General features: G+C 35.2%; 1 protein-coding gene across 6 annotated transcripts in view; it reads right to left on the bottom strand.

Annotated features, from left to right (window-relative positions):
- Positions 1–5,521: 5,521 nt before the first annotated feature.
- The window catches only part of KIF3A (kinesin family member 3A), a 90,614-nt gene continuing 71,850 nt past the window's right edge, over positions 5,522–24,285 (bottom strand). For 2 of the 6 annotated variants that reach the window (XM_024994557.2, XM_024994561.2), the window contains 9 exons: positions 21,821–21,919; positions 14,909–15,065; positions 14,484–14,664; positions 14,168–14,278; positions 13,688–13,813; positions 12,202–12,255; positions 11,616–11,684; positions 10,908–11,032; positions 5,522–8,538 (listed from right to left, as the gene is read on the bottom strand). In XM_024994557.2, the coding sequence (XP_024850325.1) occupies positions 8,490–8,538; positions 10,908–11,032; positions 11,616–11,684; positions 12,202–12,255; positions 13,688–13,813; positions 14,168–14,278; positions 14,484–14,664; positions 14,909–15,065; positions 21,821–21,919 (971 nt within the window). In that variant the 3' untranslated portion in view covers positions 5,522–8,489. Of the gene's footprint in view, positions 8,539–10,907; positions 11,033–11,615; positions 11,685–12,201; positions 12,256–13,687; positions 13,814–14,167; positions 14,279–14,483; positions 14,665–14,908; positions 15,066–18,028; positions 18,038–20,102; positions 20,175–21,820; positions 21,920–24,285 lie in introns of all 6 variants that reach the window. The other 4 variants (XM_024994553.2, XM_024994554.2, XM_024994556.2 and 1 more) reach the window with 4 other exon arrangements.

Genomic DNA, 24,285 nt, shown 5'->3' with positions numbered 1-24,285 from the left:
TGCATTATGTCACTTTAATGGCATGGGCTATATTTCCTTGCCAACTGTTGGGAAAACCAATTTACTGAAGAGACCAAACTTGAGAGGAAAGTAGTGTTTCCTTTTTGACTTGATGTGAGAGTCAAAAAGGAAACACTACTTTCCTCTCAAGTTTTCTCACTGGGGACATAACGCATGGTATGATTAAAGAATACAAGGCCACACAAGATGTAAATGATAATTAAAAGAGCTTGCAGGTTAAGTCCACAAGTCACACTGATTATTGAAAAATTCTGAATTGAAAAGGTGTCAACTGGATGCTTAGAACGTTCTTCTCCTATTGGCACAAGGGTTGTTATATTTAGTCCACGAGCATGGGGGTGGCGGGAATAATTCTAGCACACTACACGGCACTACAGTAAACAAGAGTTAAAGTCCTAATCATGTAAATTCTTTTGATTCTCAAGTCTTAGAACCAACCAATAGACAAAACATGGAAGACTTAATTATGCTTACAGAACAGACTGTAAATGCTATCAAACTGACAACATAAAAATAAGCTGAAAATGATTAAGAGGTAAAGAGCAAAAGAAGAGAAAGAGAGGTGGAGGCACAAATACCCCCCACTCAGGGAGAGGTTAGCAATATTGTCAAAGGTTGATGGAACATGAACAAGTCAAATATTTATTCAAAATTGCAAAAGTAACAGAAGAGGTAAAAATAGCTTACTATAAAAATTTGAAAAGGGTAGTATAAATAAGGCAGACTCTCATTTTTCAATGGAGGAACCAACACAAAATATCATGAGTTGATGAACATTATAGGTGGAGAAGGGTACGTGAAGTTTGGTTGCATTACTCTGCTTTTACATGTTTGAAAGTTTTTACATGAAAAGTCTGTGTGTGGGGGGGACAATAGTGAGTAAATCAAGAAATCCTTGGAATTATAATGGTAACCACCAGAGAAACTAAAAAAAGGTGGGGAAGGTGGATTGTTGAGGATGGGACTTGGAATAAGGAACAGTGAAAGGGCAGGAGATTCTTGGCTTTCTACTTGAAGTCTGTGTGTCTGACCATGTGCACAAGTAAGAAAATGCTTTTAAAAGTTTACAAGTTAGAGGACTTCCCTGGCAGTCCAATGGTTAAGATCCTGCACTGCCAACGCACGGAGTTTGAGTTTGGTCAGGGTACTAAGATCCCACATGCCGTGAGGTGCAGCCAGAAGATTAAAACAAATTAAATAAAAGTTTAAAAGTTAAAGCACTAAAATTAAAAAGACAGTAACAAACATTGGTGCAGATGTGAAAAAACTGAACTACCACACATTGCTGGTATGATCGGAAAATGGTACAGCCATTCTGGAAAACAGTACGGCAATTCTTCAAAAGATTAAACATAGCTACCATATACTCCAGTAATTCTAATCCTAGGCATCTACACCAAGAGAATTGAAAACATGCCCACACACAAATCTCTACACAAATGTTCACAGCAGCATTATTCATTTATAGCAAAAAAGTAGAAACACCACAACTGTCAATCAACTGATGAATGGATAAACGAAATATGGTATAGCCATACAAATATTACTTGGCAGTAAAAAGAAAAGTATTGGCATATGCTACGATATGGATGAAGCCTGGAAACACTATGCTAATTCAAAGGAGCCAGACACAAATGCCACATATGGTATGATTTCATTTATAAGAAATGCCCAGAAGAGGCAAGTCCACAGAGGCAAAAAGTAAGAATACTGGTTGCTAGAGGCTGAGGGGATGAAGGAAGATGGAATGACTGCTAACAGACACAGGCTTTCTTCTGAGAGTAATGAAAATGCTTTGGTATTAGATAGTCATAATGGCTGTACAACTCTGTGAAACTACTAAAACCCACTAAATTATATACTTAAAAGGATGAATTTTACAGTATGTGACACATCTCAATAAAGTTGCTATTTTAAGCAATTAAAGGGCAAAAACCAAATGTCAAGTCATTGAAATTTGCCTTTAAAGACATGTCTGCAAGAATATGGATCTAGTAACAGTGAATGAGCATTCTCTTTTCATTCTTGCTCACACACATATGACAAAAATTAATACTAGTACTAAAATTATACCAAAACATGTAACATCTTTTTAACCCTTTCAAAATAAGGGAACAAATCAAAAGCTTAAAGTCTCACCCTGACCACAGCCAGTTTCACCCTGCCCACATAAAATACCAGCATGCCAAGGGCAACAAGTAACTAACAGAGTCATGGAGCCTTCTAAGGCCACAATGAAAACTTTTAATTCATTTGCATTCAATGGCTAATGTGAGTTGTAGTCTGCCACAGGATATGACTTGTGGGTTATAGTTTGTGTATGAGGCCAGGATGGTAAAAAGAAAGGCAGTCGGAACAAAGAGTTAGAACAGGCCACGGAAGGGTCGCACGTAGGCTCCAGGCACATCTGTCTGTCATGGATGGAAATATCCAACAGTAAGCGCTGGGGTTTACCAAGGGAGTGAGAGAACATGAACCGGAGAGGACACACGTAAGAAGGGCAAGCAGAGAAACGTCAGGATTAAGTGAAAGTTGAGATGTAATCGCTTCAGCACGCTCACTTAGGAAACTTAGCTACAGCCCACACCTACTCCATGGGACGTGCGTCTTGTCCACACATGGAATGTGTGACACTGACGGCACAGGCTGATCCTATCTCCGCCTTCTAACTATGAGCACAGTCTCTCTCCAACTGGCATCTGTAGATAGTAAATACTTACTAAATAAGCAAGTCAAAGAAACAGCAGGTTGCTCAATCTATAGCTGAATGATCTTCACTGAAATGCAAGTTAGAAATGCCAGCCACTGATAAAAGTGCACCAAGGGCTCTCGCTAGTCGCCAGTGCCCTGACTTTCTCCCACCCTTCTCGGCAGGTCCTCTTGGTCAGCTTCTTAGGGTGCCCAAATCACCTGAGAATGCAGAATTTCAGGGCAAAGCGCAGGGCACAGTTTTCTCATGGCCTGGCCTCTCAGCATACAAGGTTAGCCTTGCAATTCCTACTACCTTCCATTGAGGGCAAAGCAAGTACTTTGCCTAGTCTTGGAGCTGATTTCCTGGTTCAAGTGATTAGTGCAACTGGAGCTCCATTCCCAGGTGGAGTTTTCAAACCTCCTAGTTAGCTGCCTTTGCCCTTGAACACTCAAGAAATTTTCTCCTCAGCTCTAGTGTTTCTTTTGATCCATCCTTCATGTCAACTTCTTCCTTGTTCAATGTTCAGTCTCTAGGCTGTCTCTTCCTTGCTTGCTTCCTATTAGCCAGCATTAAACCAAACACAAACATGTTCAGATGTTTTAGGTGGTGACTGCATACCTGGGTACCTGTTAGCAACATCAGTAAAGAAAAGTAAAGATACATAGGTTCCCTCAGCCTAGGGGCCGGTCTTGAGGGCAAGACAGCCAGCAAGGAGAGGAGGAGGTTGGTTCCTCTGGCCCATGACTGTCCCAGCCTCCAAGGCACAGGTGAGTACATCATCTGCTCTCCCAGCTCCTCCGAATCTAATCCTTCACAATCTTTTCAGCAGTTGTTTTTCTAAAACACAAATAATGTGAGTCACCCCCTTAAGATCCTTCTGTGGCTTCTCATTGCTTAAAGAAAACTCTTCGACAACTGGATCCTGGCTTGTCTCTTTCCTCTTCAGGATCATCAGTCCCTACCTCTTTTGCCTTACTTCAAGCAGGCCACCAATGCACATGATACTCACATTACTCCTTCTGCCTGGAATGCCTTGCCACACCCATTCCACTGCTTTAACACCTTGAACAGCACTTCTCCTGGGATGAACCTTTTCTGACTCTCCAGTCAGATAGACATGTGCTAGGCACTGGGTCAGCTGCTAGGGAGGAATGCTGTGCCTGGTAGCTCACCATTCACCCTCCTTCAGTATAGCCCTTGACATGTCATTCTCCACTCATATGGCCATGAGCCATGCATGGGTCCACAGTAAATGCAGAAGACACCTGGTGATTGAGCGGCATAACCCATGATGGAATAGAAATCAAGGTCAACATAATATTTCTGTAACGACTCTAGCAGTTTAGGTTGGGTTAGGCAATATCCTCTTGTTAAGATTGGTATCAACTCTGAGAAATATTTTATTCAGTTGTAAAGTCCCAGTTAAATTCCTTTGTAAAGCTGGAGAAATAAAGTCTTTGATTAAAAACTAAAATTTCCCCAGGCCTCTAAAGAGGGGTGGGGGAGGGGAGCAGGTGTAGAAGAATGTCTGATCTGTCATATTCTTTAGTCAGAGCCATAAACGTGTTTGGGTAAGACAAAGTGATGTTCTGATAACATTGATAAAAGTAACTTTAAGATTGGGTCACAGGAAGCCCAAGATAAATGCAGAGAGGAAACAGGTTCTTTTTGAAGTAGCCTCTTCATAATCATTTTCCCACACATGTGTTCAACTTCCGAAGGAGGACTGAATACTTGATTTGCTTTGCAAATGAAACAGCTTAAGAATGAGACATTCAGATAATCTTATAGCTTGTTTAGAAGGCTCACTTTAAGTTTAGGCTGCAGCTTCAGAACTGTGTTAACAGTTCCTGTAGCCACATGCGAACTGAGGTACCTTAGGCTGGTACTTGGGATTTTTATTTTGCTCTGTTTTTAGTATTTGAATTTAAAACAGACTCTCAAGGGTCTTCATAGGAAGGTGGGATGAACAATGACCTCAGCAGCATCCTGACAACACAAGCAGCAACAGGCTCCCTGAGGGTGTGCCTCAGTGGTGTTGCTCGGTCAAAGTGAGTATCATAGCTCCAGAATTCAACTGGGGAGGAGGGGCAGCGAGTGCGACGGTGCACTACTGATTCTCTTGCTTACACTATGGCAGGCCTCTAATCTTACTTTCATATTCTACACATGTGTAGCAGTTTTACACCAACAAGCAGTTGGGAAGAGCGAGAGAGCAAGATCTAAAATGGCCAGAGGAGTCCCCTTCTCTATACAAAAAGCACATTTTTGTATAGAGAAATCCTTTGAAACTTGCCGACAAATCAAAACTTCGTAATGTCCACTGTGAACTTCTTGTGGCTGCCTAATAATCAATAAGTGTTTGTGAAAAGAATGCATCATTAACAATAATTCAAGCAATATTATGGCTTGAGATATTTTGAGCAAATTAAGTTTTTGAAAGAGATGATGATACTGTCACCACTAAGATATGTCTTTTATCTCTTAGTGAGATACATTTTCCATATAGACTTGTTTCTGTTCTCAAATACCTAATGACAAGAATAATAAAACTTAGATTAAATTTTTTTTGGTGAAAATAAATTTTTATCAATGAGAAGCATTTTTAAAAACATCTCTCCCAGGTTTCTGTATCAGGATGACTTCTGTTTAAAGGCCCACAACATTAAGAGTTTCTGGTGCAAAACTACACAGGCTTCTCTTAACCTCATGAAATTGAGATGTCAAGCACAAAGAACCTGCTTATTAATTACTAAGATCAAGGTGGATGCAAACACAAAAACAGTTGAGTAAAGCAGCAGACCACAATTACAGGCATTAGGCTAAAGATTTTTATTTCTTACTTAAGCGTGCTGTATGTATACATACAATATTAATATATACAACTTGAACAAATACAATTTATACATAAAATACAGTTAAAGTGTGGCTTTTGAAATTAATGCAACAAACTCATCATACAATTTGTAATTCTGGCCAGTATACAGTATTGTAGTAATGCTATTGAAGTTACTGATGATTTCAATTAGACTACAGTAGAAGTTCAAAGGCACTAGGAAGATCTATGTTTTAGTCTAGCATTTATATCAAAGAGTAACTAAAAAGGAACACAGATGCATACATTAATAAACTGGGCAGACACTGACGTACTTAAATGTAAACTCTACCCATCCTTTAATTTACAGCCCTGCAGGAAAGGGAGGGACTTCCCTTATGATAACAGTTAAGGGAAAAATGTTATTAAAAGATGAAAAAGAAACACAACAAACTAAAGCTACAATCGTAATTTAAAAAAAAATGTTAGTTGAAGTAGCACCACCCTCTCCCCCAAAGTAACCTTAAATTTCGTGCAGCAAAAAAAGGTCCTTTTTTTCTCAAAAAATAGATGACACAGCATGTGAAACTGATTCTACTTGTGGGACGAACACATGGAGGTAAACCTCCCACCTTAATTACCCTACACCTCACAAGAATCTAAACAGAAATGGGGAATACTATCATATTTTAATATCTCAGTTATTACTACATATATTTGCAAGGTTTACTAAAGAACATACCACAAACAACATTCTACCAAGGCTCCTCTTAATAAATATTACTTTTTTAAATTAAAGAGAAAAAATCGCCATTCACATTCAATAACCTACTTATATGTGACACTCATTTTAAATGTTTCTTATTTCAAATAATGAGCAAATTTATCTATCTTTTCATGAAACTAACACTGAAGTTACAAATATTTCATTTGTGGACAATGACACAAAGTAAATGTGAAGGAACCACAGGACTGCTATGATTGGAGCTAAGTGAACAGCTTTAACGCTAGGTTCCCATGCTTTCACATGGGGACTCAGGCCTGGCTCCAATATCTAATCTTGATATCAGTTCTAATGTAATGCTAAAGCAGCCTATTTTTAAAATTTATCAAAGTTTTGACTTTTTATAGCTTTCTTTTTGTTACTGCAGTGACATGGAAAAGAAAAATATCTAAGATGCTGACTTAAATTTTCCTTAATGTTTTAAAGCTTAATGCAAAAGTTATCCCTCTTCTATTAAATGGATGGTTAAAGGCTAGACCTGTGGACTTTAAAAAAAAAAAAAGACATAGTCATTTTTTTTTCTACTGGTAAAATTAAGATTTCTCTAATTACTAATAGACTTAAATGTGCATCTATAACTCCCAAGATATTCTGGTTACACAAAGCTTTTACAAGACATAAGTTCACCTCAAGTCTTCACAGTATCTAAACAATGCCCCACAAAGTTATAAATGTCTAACTATCTTGCATATCACAAAGAGAATGCTGTTAGTTAAATCCAATTCTTCTTACCTAGAAAAAATTCACCATACATAAGATATTTAGTACATCACCTTTGAAATGTACTTTAAGTTTATGGACACATTTTTACACAATTCACAAGTATGCTACCTTCACTCCCATTCTATACATAGCTTTGTAATTGTAAAACAATATTTAACCAAACTTACTAATTTATGCAGTCTTAAAATGTGTAGCCAATGTATTTCAAGGGTGATTACATAATTTTAAAACTCATAAAAGATAAATATATATATATATATATATATAGTGGTTTTAGAGTAGCATAACTTAAAAAAATAAAAATTTTACAAGCAGCCAACAAAAAAACAATAATTCTATCTATGACAACTTTTCTTTTTTACTATAAAATAAAAATAATTTTTATTTTAGAGGTATGGTCTAATTGGAATTGTCAATGGAAGAAATTCAGGCAAGACTATTTTCTTTATAAAATAAGAAGAAAGACAAAACAAAGTGTTTTAAAGGCAAAGAATTAAAAGGTATTTTTCCTGCTTTGGTTGTATTTTCCAGAAAACGGAGATCTTTCTCAATTGGGAGAGACAGAGCAATTGCCATCAAAATTTAGAAGTCAGACACAGGAAAGTATCCATTAATCAAGCTTCAAAGTGAATTTAAAAAATAACACCTACAGAGGCAAATATTAGTGACCAATATTTAGCTTCTTAATTTTCTGTAACTGGGTGACTCCTTTATATTTAGGTACAAATTCAATGTTTCAAGAAACATGAAATCAAACAAAATTTTTGACCTGAAGTTAAAGTGGCAGAAAAGGTCAAGAGAGGTCCAGATGAAACATATTTTCAGCTTTTGTGTCTTAAACATCTATACTTCTAGACTATCAAATCGTAAAAGTGTTCTATAGGTCAATAAGATCACCCATCTCATACACTAAATGCAATGAATGTGAGTATAAAAATTAGAATATATTTTAGAAGGCCAGGTGGGTGTTAGGATTCCATTATTTCTTAGATATGCAGCCCATATATTCATATGTAACAGGAAACCACAGGACAACTAGACCTGCAACTTTCTATGTGCAAAACAGGACTTATTCTTTTTTTTTTTTTCTATTTTGAATACCTGTCCAGTTATCTAAATAGACAGTAGTTGAGTAAATCACTAGTAGACTTATGTATACATTTAAACTGCAACTCTCTATAGTATGAACTGCTCCTTCAACTTCCCTGCACAGTATAAGTTGAAAAAGTAATTATGACAATTTGAACAATTACCAGTGGTACAATTTTAATGTTATATTAACTTAATATATATGGACTAAAAGATATTAAGCAAATTGTTAGTTCCAGTCTTACTCCATGATTTACAAGTTGCATTACAGGAAATTACACAAAAGTCTTCAATGTTTTAATTAAATATTTTATCCAGGCATGAGAATATCACTAATTTTTATTTTGACTTTAAGTCTGTAACGTTTACTGAAGTAAAGAGTCAATTACAGTTTCAGGCTTTGCAGAACGCTTTCTGTTTGGAGAAGAGAAAAAGAAAACATGAATGCTTCCCTAAAAGACAAAAGTACAAACACTTTACATTATGTAATAGATAATATCAAGCAGCCAGAGAATCTAGAAACCAGTCAAGGTTTGACATGCTATGTTAAGAGATCAATTAATGCCTGCCTTTTCAGGCTAGGGCAAGTCACTTAGAGTGAGCCCAAGAGCATGGCACTGCACTCCACCACCCACAGTGATGAGGGAATGAGTGAATGATAAATCAGACTAGACAATGTGGATAGGCCAAGTGGTCTGCATGCCTGCCAGATTTGAACTCCTTGATTATCTTTTCTGGAGTGTGCTAAAGGTTCCAGCTTATTCAGTGAAAATCAGAGCCACAAATCACCTGAAGCAACACCTCATAGATGACTGTGTAGGAACTGATGGAAATGCTCCATTAATGTATCATGTTTATTGCAGTTTTGTTTAGTACACTGAACTGTGTGTTTCTAATGAGGAACATCACATCGAACATTATCAAGTAATGTAACCTAATATCAAAAAACCATTTAATGTGCATATTTGTCTGTATTTATGGCCATGTACTGTTTTCACAATACAGCAGGCTAATTCTGGTACACAGAAGTGCTGGGTTTGGCTCATCTAATGTTCACTCACATTTTTTTTTTTAGACTAACAAAAAAGTACATTATTTTAAAATGAGCATTCTGAAATCTATATCCAAATATCTTATTATTTGCTTGGCTGTTTTAAGTCCACATAGTTTCTTAAAAGTGACTAAAAACAGAGACTTCATATAAATAATTCTTATTTCTGGTTTCTCCTTTGACATAGGAAGATCCAGAAACAATGGGCCCTGTTCCCCCAAATTCACTAGAAACAGGGTAGCAGCTACTCAGACCACACCCTGTTCCATTTTATCCCAGCATACCAATGCCTATTTTTCTCCTACATTGAGGCCAACTGTCTTACCATTTATCATCACACTTGCCTGTTACTTTTTTTTTAATAACTGTAAAGTTAGGAGGAAAACACCTCCATTAAAAGTGAAAAACTTAATGATTAGAGGAATTTATATTTCTTTGAACCAATTTGCTTCATTTATTAATAATACATGCATAGCTTCCTTTGGCATATGAAAAGCTTTTCATGTCTGACATCTAAATGCTGGAGAACGTAAAAATTTGTATACTTTTAATATGCTGATTTCTCCTTCCAAAATTTATAAAAGTTAGGTTATGCCTATAAGATTATGTAACACAAAAACATTAAAACTTAAGACTTTTGAGTTACATGTAGGGTGAAAGCTATGTACTCAAAGTAGGGAAAAATAAAAGCTTATTATTTCCTATCATTTTACACCCAAAGTCTTACAGTCAGTTTGATTAAGCTCAACAGTATTTGATGTAAGGAAGGGAGAGAATAAACAAGCTCCAGCCCAGCAATTTCATATCCTGGTTTCCCTGGGCTACATTACAATACATTTAAACTACTCAACAGTCAAAACTAGACCACAAAGGAGAGGGAATGGTAGTCAGAGAAGTTTTCTTTAACTGGTAACTGAGGAAATCAAGGTTCCTGAGACAATGTTCATGACAGAAAAATGAATCAGTTGAATACAATACCTTGAGAGTCTAACCAGGCAAATTAATTTGCATCTCACTAGAAAAATTAATACAAAGATCGAGGAATTTGCCTTATTACACATTTGTAAAGAAGAAAGTAAATTAGAAATAAATTCTACTAGTCAGGAGGGCTAAAGAAGTTAGAAGACCTTATTTCTTTAGCCAGGTCTTTATTCACTCAAATCCGAACTACATAAGGACTTGAATTATTTAGTTAAATAGTTATCATGTTAATTGGGCTTCCCTTGTGACTCAGCTGGTAAAGAATCCACCTGCAGTGAGGGAGACCTGGGTTCGATCCCTGGGTTGGGAAGATCACCCACTCCAGTACTCTGGCCTAGAGAGTACTATACCCCCTGTACAGTCCATGGGGTAGCAAAGACTTGGACATGACTGAGTGACTTTCACTATCATGTTAATTAAATTTCCCTTCAGTTCAGTTCACTTCAGTTGCTGTTGTGTCTGACTCTTTGCGACCCCATGAATCGCAGCACGCCAGGCCTCCCTCTCTATCACCAACTCCCGGAGTTCACTCAGACTCACGTCCATCGAGTCGGTGATGCCATCCAGCCATCTCATCCTCTGCCGTCCCCTTCTCCTCCTGCCCCCAGTCCCTCCCAGCATCAGAGTCTTTTCCAATGAGTCAACTCTTCGCATAAGGTGGCCAAAGTATTGGAGTTTCAGCTTTAGCATCAATGTACCTAATTTGAAAATCTCATTGCCTTGGCTCGTGGAACCCAAAGACAGTTCTTACCTTCTCCCAGTCTTTGGCCTTGCTTTTCCCTTTGAAGTCCGTGGCCTCTCTAATTTCATCAAGGACTGCCGAAGGCTTTCCTCAGTATAGGCGAGATACACATGAGAAAGGTCCACTTCAAAGGGCTATATAAAGGAAAGGAATAAGACATTCTAACACACAGATTTGAGGGAAGATTTAAAATGCTGAATAAACTCCTAGAAAAAAGCCAGAGACAAAACCAAATAAATATCTACAGATATATTTTTCTAATGCCATATATCTCAAATGTATTCACCAATCATTGGTGAAGAAGCCCTGACCCACTATAAATTCCTCAGTAGTAAATAAAAACTGTTGGTTTTTCCCTAAAGCTGCTGCTTTCTCTTGTTAACCTAAGATTAGGACCAGCTTTGAGAGGGACAGACACATTCTAGTCTCTAAACAAATTCCCAAGACCCAGAGAGGTGGTGAAAGTGTTTCTGAAGAGGACTCCATGCCCCTCTTGTGATACAGAAATGATAAGCTGCCCCCATGACTGCAGGTAAGCAGAACTGTCCTAATAATCACCCGATTCTAGAGCCTCTACTCTCAAAATATAAGCCTATTTTTCAGCAAAGCTGATTAACAGATATCATGATAACACAATTTAGTAACCACATTCCTATAAAGAATCAACTGTAATTTGTTTTCTTTTTTTTTTTTTTTAAAAAAAAAAAGCACTCTTACATCTTTCTCCTTTTTATCTGGAACTGGAGTCTGCTTTCTCATGTTATTTCCTGTGTAGGCAACACATTTCTCAAAAAAGGAAAAAAAGAGGGGGAGGAGAATTATCTTAATTAGCAATTAATACTATGAATGAGGTAAATTACTATGAGATATTCTGATGGTACACTCATAAAACATTATTTGAGGGATTTCCCTGGTGGTCCAGTGGTTAAGAATCTACCTGCCAACGCAGGGGATGTGGATTCAACCCCTGGTCAGGAAACTAAGACCCCACATGCCATGGGGCAACTAAGACCCAACACAGTCAAAAAGTAAATAAATAATGTTTTTTTTAAAAAAGAACAAAACATGACTTGAATGCTGGGACAGAAAGGTAGACCCAGAGGTCATTCGGTCCTACACACCAACCAATACCACCATCTCTCCTGAATATTCTGTGTTGTAACCTTTAATCATCTTATCCACCCTAGTGGATGATCATCTGATTCATGCTCTGGACCAACCTCCCCACTGTGGCCAGCACAACTCCCATCTATAGGAAGTATTCCATTAACTGTTTCATAAAAGGATGAAGGTTAGTACTCACTAGCTGCCATTCTCCTATGTCTTCATTCCAATGGACATAGTTTTCAATCATTTCCTTTTAAAAGAGTCAAAGATGATCTACTTTTAATATTTAGTAACATTTAAAATACTGACTTAAACATGGAACTAAAATCTTAATATATTAAGTGAAAAAAGTTAAGTTTCAAAACATTATGTATTGCATGATGCCCTTTTTGGGCTTCTCAGATGGCTCTGTGGTAAAGAATCTGCCTGCCAATGCAGGAGACACAGGAGAATGAGGGTTCAATCCCTGAGTTGGGAAGATCCCTTAGAGAAGGAAATGGCAGCCCACTCCAATATTCTTGCCTGGAAAATCCCATGAAAAGAGGAGACTGCCAGGCTACAGTCCATGGGTTTGCAAGGAGCTGGACATGACTGAACAACTGAGCAAGCACATGTGATGCCCCTTTTATAAATTTAAAAATATATACCTTCAAGGAATATAAGTAGATGCAATTAAACTATATAAAAATATAAAGCAAGGAAATAAAGAATTTAGGATTCAGGATGGTAGATACCTTGAGTGTGAAGAGGTAAAGGGACGGAAGAGGGGAGAGAGAAACCATTTGGTTAAAAATAGGTCACTATAATGGTCCTAGATTTTGTTCTGGGTGACAAGTTAACTACAAAATAAGTAAATAAAAGGAGGCCATCCAAGGACCATCAAGGACAGTGTACTGTGAACCAAATATTAATTCTGAAAGAAAGAAAGGAAAGAAAATTAAAGAGAAAAAGAAAATAATATTAAGCTTAAATTGACAAATTTCTTAAAACTGTACACAGATTTAAAAGAAAGAAAAGGAAAAGAAAGAAAAAAAATTAAAGCTTATATTTAGACAATTCTTAAAACTGTACATAGATTTAAAATAAAATTTAAAAATCAATGTTAAAGTCTACTAAAATGTACTGGAAAGAGATATTTGGTGAAAAGAATAATAGAGGCTCTGATTTTAAAATTATAGTAGTATTCAGAGTTAGCATCTATCTGGAGATGGATGGTAGTGATCATTGTACAATATTGTGAAGTACTTAATGAAATGTACTCTTAAAAAGTTAAGATGGTAAATTTCATATGTCTATTTTACCACTTCACCTCAAACGCACAGAATTAGCATCCATAAACAGGGAAAAAAAATTAGCACAGGAGTTCTGTTTATTCTATTCATAGGATAAAGAATGTTGAAAAAACAAATAGGACCTATGCCTTTACATGAATTACATGAATCTGGCCTTCCTCCTAAGGAATGAGGAATTCTTGTTCAGATACTTAGTTACTCAAACGGAGAATAATATATATATTAAGAAAAGTTAACAGCTGGAGTGAAATGTGATGGAATTAAAGAAAATTTTATCAGCAACAACTGAAATGTAAATATTTACTGCTAATTAAATTAGAAATTCCATTTCTTTAGTCCTTAACCCCAGCCAAGTGACCTAATATTTAAGTCAGAGAACTTCCCACTTACTTGATAATCCTGAGGTATAAAGTTATCAATAATAAGCATCTGAAGTCTCAGTTCCCGGCTAAGTTGTCGAATGTTCTCCAAGAGGCCTTCAATTTCCCTCTGATGTTCTTGTTGGAGATCAGCCATCTACCAGAATCAATGAAAATACTAAGGACAAGTAAGATTTTAAATACAAAACAATTTCATCTGACAGGGCAGTAGTCAAGGAAACTTTGTAAAAGCTTACCCAGTTCTTTCACAAAAATAATGGACAGAATATTCTAACACTATCACTGTCCACTCCACCACATTAGTAGTTAAGGCTGAAATAAACTATTTTTACTAGCTTAACAGATGAAATTTAAAATTGCACATAAAGGTGAAAATTTTATTTCTGTAAAATTGTAAGCACACTTTATGACTCCTTTAGGATTCTTAATCATACTTAATCAAAGCTAAAAAATTCAAACAACAACAACAGGTAATTTCTAAGAGATCAACCTCTGACTTTGCAGCCATCAGCATAGTCCAAACTTTCTTTAATTTCTTGGTCTTTCCTTGTGCTTCTTCTTGCAAACTGGTATACTTTTCTTCAATATCCAAGCGTTCTTGCTATGACAAAAAGTGGTGAACTTCAGAATAATTTTCTTCATTAAAGCTTAATTAACAAATGATATAAATGTTTAGCAAGTATTATCTTTCAAAGCAATCCATAGATATGCTTTAAAATTTTATTAAGACTATAGACGCTCAGCTTTTCACTATAAAAGTAAATACCTCAGATGAAACATCAACCAACAATAAAAATTCACATCACCTCTTTTTCCTCAAGTTCTCTACGAAGTTGCTCTGCTCTTCTTCTCCTTTCTTCCAGTTCCATGTTGGATTCTTCAAGAAGTTTCTCTTGTTCCTCAGCTTTTGCCAACAAATCAACACCACCAACAATTACCTTCTTCTCCAGTGCAGATAATTTCTCTAGCAAAGACTGATGCTCCTGTCTGTTAATTAAAATGAGAATACACAATATCCATCAATTATGTACTATTCTACTAAATTTACCCAAATGTAACAAAAATTTAGATATATAATTTCATAATAGGAATATAATTACATCTCTCTCAAATTATACAACTGGGTAGTAGTATTGCTTTTAATTGCAATTCAATTTTCTTGCTTATGCATACTGTAAGAAAAAACCCAGAAATTTAAATCACAAATTCATCTCAATTCAGTAATACTCACTGGGCCTTAAGAAGATCTTTTTCCCGTTTCTCCAACTCAGCTCTAGCCTTGTTTCTTTCTTCTTCTTCCATGTCAAGCTTTGTTTCAAGTGCTTTTCTCTCTTCATCAATTTTTGCTTGCATTTCAACCATCTTATCTGGGGAAACTTTCTTTTTACCTGTTTGAGTCATTTAATTGCAACAATCACTTCAGAGTCAGTATTTCAGACATACACATTACCTTCAAAGATACACTCCTCAAGAATACAAAATCAAATCTCAACATTTTAAGGAAATCAACTGAACAGTATTTTTTATTTCTACTTATTATGTTCCTAAAAGATTTTTTAACTGCTAAATGCAAACTGTTGTCCAACTGTGCAATGATAACTAAGAACAAAAGTACGTAAAAGAGAAAATGAGACGAGTAGGAAAAGAGAGAGATTAACAGGAAAACCAAATAAATAAAAAAGCAAAGATCTCTGTATCCCCAAATGACATATTTCACCAAAAAAGCAGTATCATTATTTAGTTACTTTTTTCTGATAACCAGGTACAAAATCAAGTCACTTCTCAAAACACCTTCCCACAAAATTTATTAAAATGAACGAATAAGTAAAAGTCACACACAAATCAGACAGAATTTATATCAAGTCGTTTTTAAGACTGACTATATCTCCAGAGGTTTTTAAAAATTTTACTTGATAAAATTACTTGAAAGTATTTTATTTCATAGCATACTTTTAAAGGAAGTAATGCTATACTGATTATGTAACAGTTACATAGTAATTAACCAGTCATTTTTTAGTTGCTGAGCTGTTATGACATATCATCAAATCTTAAATGAACAACTAAAGTAACTTATTATGTCAAATTCAGGATCCTAAATCTCCCTAAATCAGATTAAACATTTCAAGTGTGAAATATAAGTAGAAATATTATCAAATAATACAGCTAGAAATATAATTTCCAAATGACTATTTTGATTATAATGCCTAATACAATGTTTTATATATATATATGTGTATAGTAAATGTTCACTAAAGATTTAATGAATTTCAAAATCATGAAATTAAAATGAAAAAGAAAAAAAGAAAAACCAGCTTATTAAACTCGTTATGAAACCGAATTAAAGATAATTCATTTCTGGTAATACAATTTCTTTGAAATGTACTTTCCTTCAGAAAAAACAATCAAATTTTTCGTAGAACTGGTCTGAGGCTCTCCTGAAAGCTTTCTGTCATTCTTAACTTCCTTCCCAAAGGACCACAGAAGAGTGTAGAAGAATTTATAAACTGTTAATGTCTCCACCCAAAAACTAACCCCACATGCTGACAAGGAAAGAGAACTGAAAAATAAAGATGATGGAGATATATATATCTGAATAAACTCTTTCAGGAACCACAAGATGATGAATCATTCACAAGCTTTAATTCTTTGGGTTAAAATCATATAAAACCCCCAAAGGTTTAAAATACATTACCCTTCACTTCTTCAGAAATGTAAGTCCAGAGCAAACTAAAGCCACAAGATGAATAAGTTAAATAAAAGAGTAAACAAAAGCACTGATCCAAATTCATGCTTTGGTGTGGTGTGATTCATTGCATCCCAAAGTCAGGTTACAGACCTGACTCTATTGGCTTTTTTAGCACAATCACCTGTATTGAACACTCTGAACTATACTGCTAAAAAGTAATATTAAAAAGTAATTTAACTCTTATTCCCAATGAATTCCTAGAAAGGATTTCCCATCAGTAGTAACTATTTCTTAGAAATTTGAGGGGGGAAAGTGTAAGTTCAGGTATAAAGTAAGTGTATGCGCTAAAATAATTATGATTTCCTTTAGACTCTAAAATTATGGTAAAGAAAAAATGGAAAATATGTTAAAAATTGTATGTGTGAAAACTGTATGTGTATAGAGGAAATGGTCCCCTCAACACACGTACATTCATTTTTTAGGCTTCTAGGGTTGCAACTGTGTTGTTAGTTAAAAATACATAGTTTCCAAATGCATTAAAAAGCAGCTAAATAAGAAAATATATATATGTGTAGAGATACAAAAGTACATGCCTATTGATGAATTACTACTATGCCTGAACTGCTTCACTTATTCAAAATTATTCAGGTAATATTTTCAAACTGATGTTTTAGCAGCAAAAATCTTACTGTGTCCTCACAGCACTTTCATAAAAATGACCATATATACATAGTTTCAGTTTCAAAAGTCTGATATTTAAGTAATATATTATTTTAGCCAGAATTAGTCTGATGAATTGCATTTACTGTAAGCTAAATGTGGATATGTAGCAACTTTAACAAGGCACTTAAAAACATGATATTATGAAAAGTCACTTTTGGATTTTTTTTTAAGATTTTAAAAATATATTAATGAATCAAACCAACCAACCAACCAATTAAAAAAAAAAAAAAAAAAACCTTCTAAAATTGTAAAAATTTAGCACAAAGTTTCAGGTAAAAAAAATCTAAAAAGAATGTTAATGCCACAGAATATTTAACTGAGCCAAAGAGGAGTGATAAATATTTTAATTCCCATCTACCACATCCTCTAACCAAAACTGAGGTGAACTTCGGCAAGGCAAAATTAAAGGGAAGAATTTTAGGAAGTGTTATTGAATTAACTTCATTTTCATTACATGAGTATCCATGGCCATACATAACCAGGCATTTGAGTCCTTGGTTTAAAAAAAGGAGGAAAATGCTTGTATATGAAATCATTTATATTTCTAAAATTTGGCTTACTAGGTCTTTAAGAATTTAGAGAAATGATTATGCCATGTGGTTCTGGTGATATATTTATTTTTATTGCTCATTTTGTTAATTAGGTCTAGAATATACAATGTGTCACTGTCAAGCTAGTAGTTCAGAATTGTTTCCTTAAGAAGATAATTTGGAAACTAAAATGTTCCTAATACCTTTGTTAATAAAAACTGAAATAAGCTTTTTAAAAAAGAATTGAATAAAAAAGGAATTTTAAAAATGCTAAAGCTGAAATATACTTTAAAATACAAGACACATACTTACCTTGTAAAAAAATGAATTAAAAAATTGTAATGTGGTTAAATAAAAGTTCTCTATAGTTTAAATAATTGTACCATGTGGAGTGCAAATCAATCACACCAACCTGCTTGATCTTTCAACAAGAAGTAGTAAGCAAATCGGAGACAGGAAGCATATGCACAGAGATGAAGAGGAAAAAAAGAAAAAAACATTATTTCTTTTGTAAAACAAAGAAAAATGTATTATAGCATTTATTTATAGTATAAGTATAGGAGTACAATCATTATACAAACTGAAATAGATCAGTTTTACGCAAAAAGAAAAGTATATGCAACATAATCAGAGATGATAATTTAAGCAAGGACAGTAAGATTAATTTAGTCATATTTCTAATCAACCTTGACTCCCAAACTTGCAAATATAACAGTTGAGCAACAAATAGAGGACATGGAATTGGGAACCTGCTAAGACCTGGCAAGTAATATAAAGAGCAAAACAGGAAATAAAGCCAATTTTAAAAATTAGTAAGTTAAAAGTAGCAGAAGTCACACTGTCCATTTTCAAAATTTCCCAATTCAATGACCTCTAATAAGGATACATTACAGGTGTGCCCCCCTTTAAGAAAATCGAACGCAAAACCTTCAACCAACTAAACAAATAAACTAGAGAAATTTGCAGTGATCATGTAACTAACAGAAGCACTTAATAAAGAATTTTTAAAGACAGCAATTCTCCCAATACAACTGATTTCCCAACTTGATTTATAAGCATTTTCAAGAAATGCTTATTGCATAAAGTGAAGTACACCTGTACAGTAACAAACTTGCATTCAATCTATTAGTAGACTGTTAAGGGTAATTATAATGATTCTATAGAAGTAAATGATCAATTGATGATTCAAGCAAACAACACCTAAAAAAAAAAAGGGCCATTCATATTTTTAAAAAGGAAGGTACATACAAGTTACACACAGCAACCACATGCTGGGGCAACCATCTTTCCACGTCATCAACATACCCACAGTGCAACAAAAGAACTGAACATTATACACTAGGTACACAAAGAGTAACTAAAACTGCTTGAACTACAATTCATTTCATAACAAATTTTCATGTAAATACCTTTTAAGAATTAAAGTAAAATTTTAAAACAGAAAATTAAATTATAATACCTCCCACTCAGATATTTTCTTACATTTAGCGATTTATAATACAAAATGAGACTTCTATATGGTTTCTAAAGCAATGTCATGTCTTTTGAGTTAGCTTATGAAATTAACTGTCTTGAAAAAATATAAGGACAATAGAGAAAATAATTCCTAATATTCTGAGAATTCTTCCTCTAGAAAGCTAAAAGCATGAGAACAACCAAATGTTTTTGTTATTAGTTTTGGAAAGGTAAGAATATATAGATAATGTTTTAAAAAGCAGTAAGCTGCAAGCTAGTACAAGAAAGCATCAATTCTCTTTTCTTCTGAAACTAAAATATAAATAAAATTAATACTTGTCAAAATTATGGTTTAAGAAAAAGCTTTAGATTTGAAATAAGACAGATCCTGCACAATTTCTTGTGGATCTGAATTCTCTAATCATAACATAGAAAGTTTCTTAAAATCAATCAGGTCATTTAGAAATAGAGATAAATGGTAATTTGATATAAAATACCATTCAATTTATCTTTACTTGCTTCAAACTTTACATTTTTCTTTATTTGGGAGCTTTTGGTCTTAAGTTACCCCTAAGAATAGGACGCCAAAGCATAAAATCTTTTAAACTACAAGATATGTTATAATTGGCACCACTGTACTTCCAAACATAATGTGTACCTTATGAAATTCAGAATTTTGTTATTATAGATAGGTCCCTTACACTGACTAGGAGTATGACGAAACATGAAAAGGAACCTTAAGAGTTATTCTCCTATACAGCTTACTAGCTCTCTTTACATTATCTCAACTGCAAAAGCATGAATCTCTCTTCCATTGTCTCAAACATAAGCTTAAGCATATGTTTTAACAATTATGGTTAACTGGAAGCAATGAAGAGGGGAGGAAATATCACCACATGCTTTGTTTTACTGAGAAGTCCAACATGTATTCTTTAAGTCATGACAGGGAGCGGTGCAGCATTTCTCAAATGAAGCCCATGAGTTATGGAAAAGCCAAAGCTCTGTTAGAGAATTTAAGAGCTACCACTCACTAGGCAAGAACTTATCCAGAGGTTTCTCTATGACAGAACATGTGGAGTCTGAACTACTGCTGCTGCTACTGCCTGGAAGACAAAGAAATGAGCCCAACGGGAACCAAAGAAAGAGGAACAAGAAAATGAACACATACACAGAGAAAGAATTTTAAAGGACAATCAAGTTTTGTATTAAAGAACCAAAACTTACTTTCCCTTAAAATCAGTCTTGGCAGTCTATGTAGTATTCTCTAATTACAAAGCCATACAGGGGAATTAGAAACTGTATTCCTTTAAGTATCCACTGTAGGCAAACCTCACTATTCACTTAAAGTATAGTAATTCAGAGGTTTGGAATGACAAGAATGAAAAATAAGTCACTTGGTGACAAATAAGTCTATTTAAACCATTTACGTTGATAAACTAATAGAACTGAGCTTAAAAGTCATGCACAATTAAAGTTATAGGAATGATAAATTACCCTTTAATACAAACAGTTTGGGTATGTCTCCAATTTCACTCTTTCATCTCCAAAACATCAAACTATCAGATATACATATTTAAAGTTTCACAGAAAAACTTCAGAAGGCTTACTGAAATTTTGAAAATTTCTAAGCCTTGAAGGAAGATGTTACTATTAAATATTTTAATATAGTAAGTAAGCAATGGCATTTTTCTAAATTCAAATTTTCATTTTTAAACAAATCTATTATCTGTTTCAGCTTTGAATAGCTTACTCTGAAAAAATATGTATGGACACAAAACCGTTTCTCTAAATCAAGGGTCAGTAATCACTTGCTGTAAAGGGACAGAAGATAAGTGCTTTAGGCTTCACAGGCCATACAGACACATGTGAAGACAGCTGTAGACTGTATGTAAACAAATGAACATGGCTGCTTAATAAACTACATTTACAAAAACAGGTGGTGGGCTGATTTTGGTCAGCAGACTACTTGCCAACTCTTGCTCTAAATTATATTTTTCCTGCCTTTTGAAGGACTCTCTATGGCTTTTAAATTTGGGACACCTGATCAAACAGTGATGAGTTATTTTCAGCAAGAACATCTTACTCAGACAAGCAAAATATGCACCAGCTCGAAAACAATGATCCACATTAATGGAAGAGAGTTCTGAAATAAATACTCAGATAGAAAGATCTGAAATGTAGCCCATTATAATGTTTGTCTTTCTTTTGCACTGTCATCTATATCTTTATCACAATATACAGTTTTAATTGATACTTGGAAACGAACACTCTGTTAACAGATCAGTACATTTTATAAAGAAAATACATTTTACATGCTATTATATAATAGAATCCTTCTACAAATTTATTAAAAACTCAATGACTTTTAAAGCTTAATCATATTTGAAAAAAATTCACATTATCTTAACTTTCTAAAATATTCAGATCCCTAACACAGATAAAAGTCCCCACATTAAAATCCCACATGAAATTTAAAAATGGAATATCCACTATCACAGATTTTTATAATTCTAAGTAGTATAAAAAACTAGAACATACTGTATGCTGATTGATCTAGAAATAACAGATCAGTATAGGAAGAAAAAATAATGCCAAGTTAACCAGGTATATAGCAAATCCTCTGTTCAAACTGCTACCACAATAAAAAAAAATAGCAAAATAAAAAGCATGTACTCAACAGCCTTAGGAATGTTAAACCGTCATTAGGCAGCAATTTCATTTAATTTCTAAAACACTGAAATGAACTTACTCCTTCTTTTTTTCCTTTTCTCTCCATCTTCTCCAACCTCACCCTCTTCATCATCCTCTTCCTCTGAACCGCTGATATCAGAGCCTGATATTTCTTCCCCTTGAACAGAAATTTAATACAATGATATTTATTCTGTACCAGGTCACTGCCTATTCAGGAAACGCCTGTATCAACTTTCTTCATTAAGTTTTTGTGCCCGGAACAAACCTTATTTTAATATTCCTAGAGAGTATATCAGATATGTTAGCCTCAGAAACAGATATGATATACACAGAGGTTTTATTTTTAAAGTTCCTAAAGAGAACTTATATGCAGAGTACACCATGAGAAACGCTGGCCTGGAAGAAGCACAAGCTGGAATCAAGATTGCCGGGAGAAATATCAATAACCTCAGATATGCAGATGACACCACCCTTATGGCAGAAAGTGAAGAGAAACTAAAAAGCCTCTTGATGAAAGTGAAAGTGGAGAGTGAAAAAGTCGGCTTAAAGCTCAACATTCAGAAAACGAAGATCATGGCATCCAGTCCCATCACTTCATGGGAAATAGATGGGTAAACAGTGGAAATAGTGGCAGACTTTATTTTTTTGGGCTCCGAAATCACTGCAGATGGTGACTGCAGCCATGAAATTAAAACACGCTTACTCCTTGAAGAAAAGTTATGACCAACCTAGATAGCATATTGAAAAGCAGAGACATTACATTGCCTACAAAGGTCCGTCTAGTCAAGACTATGGTTTTTCCCGTGGTCATGTATGGCTGTGAGAGTTGGACTGTGAAGAAAGCTGAGCACCAAAGAATTGATGCTTTTGAACTGTGATGTTGGAGAAGACTCTTGAGAGTCCCCTGTACTGCAAAGAGATCCAGCCAGTCCATTCTAAAGGAGATCAGCCCTGGGTGTTCTTTGGAAGGAATGATGCTAAAGCTGAAACTCCAGTACTTTGGCCACCTCATGTGAAGAGCTGACTCATTGGAAAAAGTGAGTTAACCCTAACCCTAACCCCAACCCTAACCCCAACCCCAAGCCTAACCCTAACTTTGACCTATTCAAACTTTAAAAAGACTCTGATGGTGGGAAGGATTGGGGGCAGGAGGAAAAGGGGACGACAGATGGCTGGATGGCATCCCTGACTTGATGGACGTGAGTCTGAGTGAACTCCGGGAGTTGGTGATGGACAGGGAGGCCTGGTGTACTGCAATTCATGGGGTCGCAAAGAGTCGGACACGACTGAGTGACTGGACTGAACTGAACTGAACTGAAAGAGAATTTAAGACTTTGACCTATTTAAACTTTAAAGTGATTAGTTTACAGTTTTAAATGTTACATGTTAGAGGTATTATTTCAATGTTTGAAAAATATGATCACTTTTGGAATGCATTTTTTCCTCAGTTTTCTGTTTAAGATTTCATTTACTTATTTTTATAAATGCCACATCTCATTGGCTCATTTCTTTTGCTGCTTTATTTTTTGGCTGCACTGGGTCTTCATTACCATGTGCAGGCTTCTCCAGTTGCAGCTGGCAGGCTCTAGAGCACGTGGGCTCTGTAGTTATGGCGCACAGGCTTAGTTGCGGTACGTGGGATCTTAGTTCCCTGATCAGATATCGAACTTGGGTCCCTTGAATTGAGAGCATGGAGTCTTATCCACTGGACCACCAGGAAAATCTCTAAGATTTTAAATAATTTATCCAACCTTTTTATAGTTTAAGAGCCATACAATGGTCATCTAACACACGATCCCACTTTTAGGACTATATCGCATCAAGTAATAGAAGAAGGGCTTATTTGTACAACAAGTATGTTAATCTAAAAAAAATTTTTTAAAAGGAAATTACAAAGCTAATATTAATGCAAATCAGTGCTATGGCACCTTCAAAGTAGTTATTTAAAATTACCACTGTCCACATATGAAATGTCTAGGAAAATAAAGACAACTGGGTGGGAGGGAGTAAAATATATACTAATCATAATCAGATCAGATCAGATCAGTCGCTGAGTCGTGTCTGACTCTTTGCGACCCCATGAATCGCAGCACGTCAGGCCTCCCTGTCCATCACCAACTCCCGGCGTTCACTCAGACTCACGTCCATCGAGTCAGTGATGTCATCCAGCCATCTCATCCTCTGTCGTCCCCTTCTCCTCCTGCCCCCAATCCCTCCCAGCATCAGAGTCTTTTCCAATGAGTCAACTCTTCACATGAGGTGGCCAAAGTACTGGAATTTCAGCTTTAGCATCATTCCTTCCAAAGAAATCCCAGGGCTGATCTCCTTCAGAATAGTTGAACCTAAAAAACAAAAGTAGAAAGAATTCAGAGTCTTGGGAGAAGAAATTCACTAAACATATATTTCTTCAGGTCCACAAACAATGACACCCTGGTAGCAATGAGTACACCTAATGCCTAAATCTTGGTTTCTAAATACCATTCTCCAATGAAAGGAACCAGGGAGAAACAGATGATTTTAAGA

The sequence above is a fragment of the Bos taurus genome, chromosome 7 (genome assembly GCF_002263795.3).
Source record: "Bos taurus isolate L1 Dominette 01449 registration number 42190680 breed Hereford chromosome 7, ARS-UCD2.0, whole genome shotgun sequence".
Lineage (NCBI taxonomy): Eukaryota > Metazoa > Chordata > Mammalia > Artiodactyla > Bovidae > Bos > Bos taurus.
The sequence above is the reverse complement of the archived record's forward strand: the minus strand, read 5'-3'. Positions and strand labels throughout refer to the sequence as shown.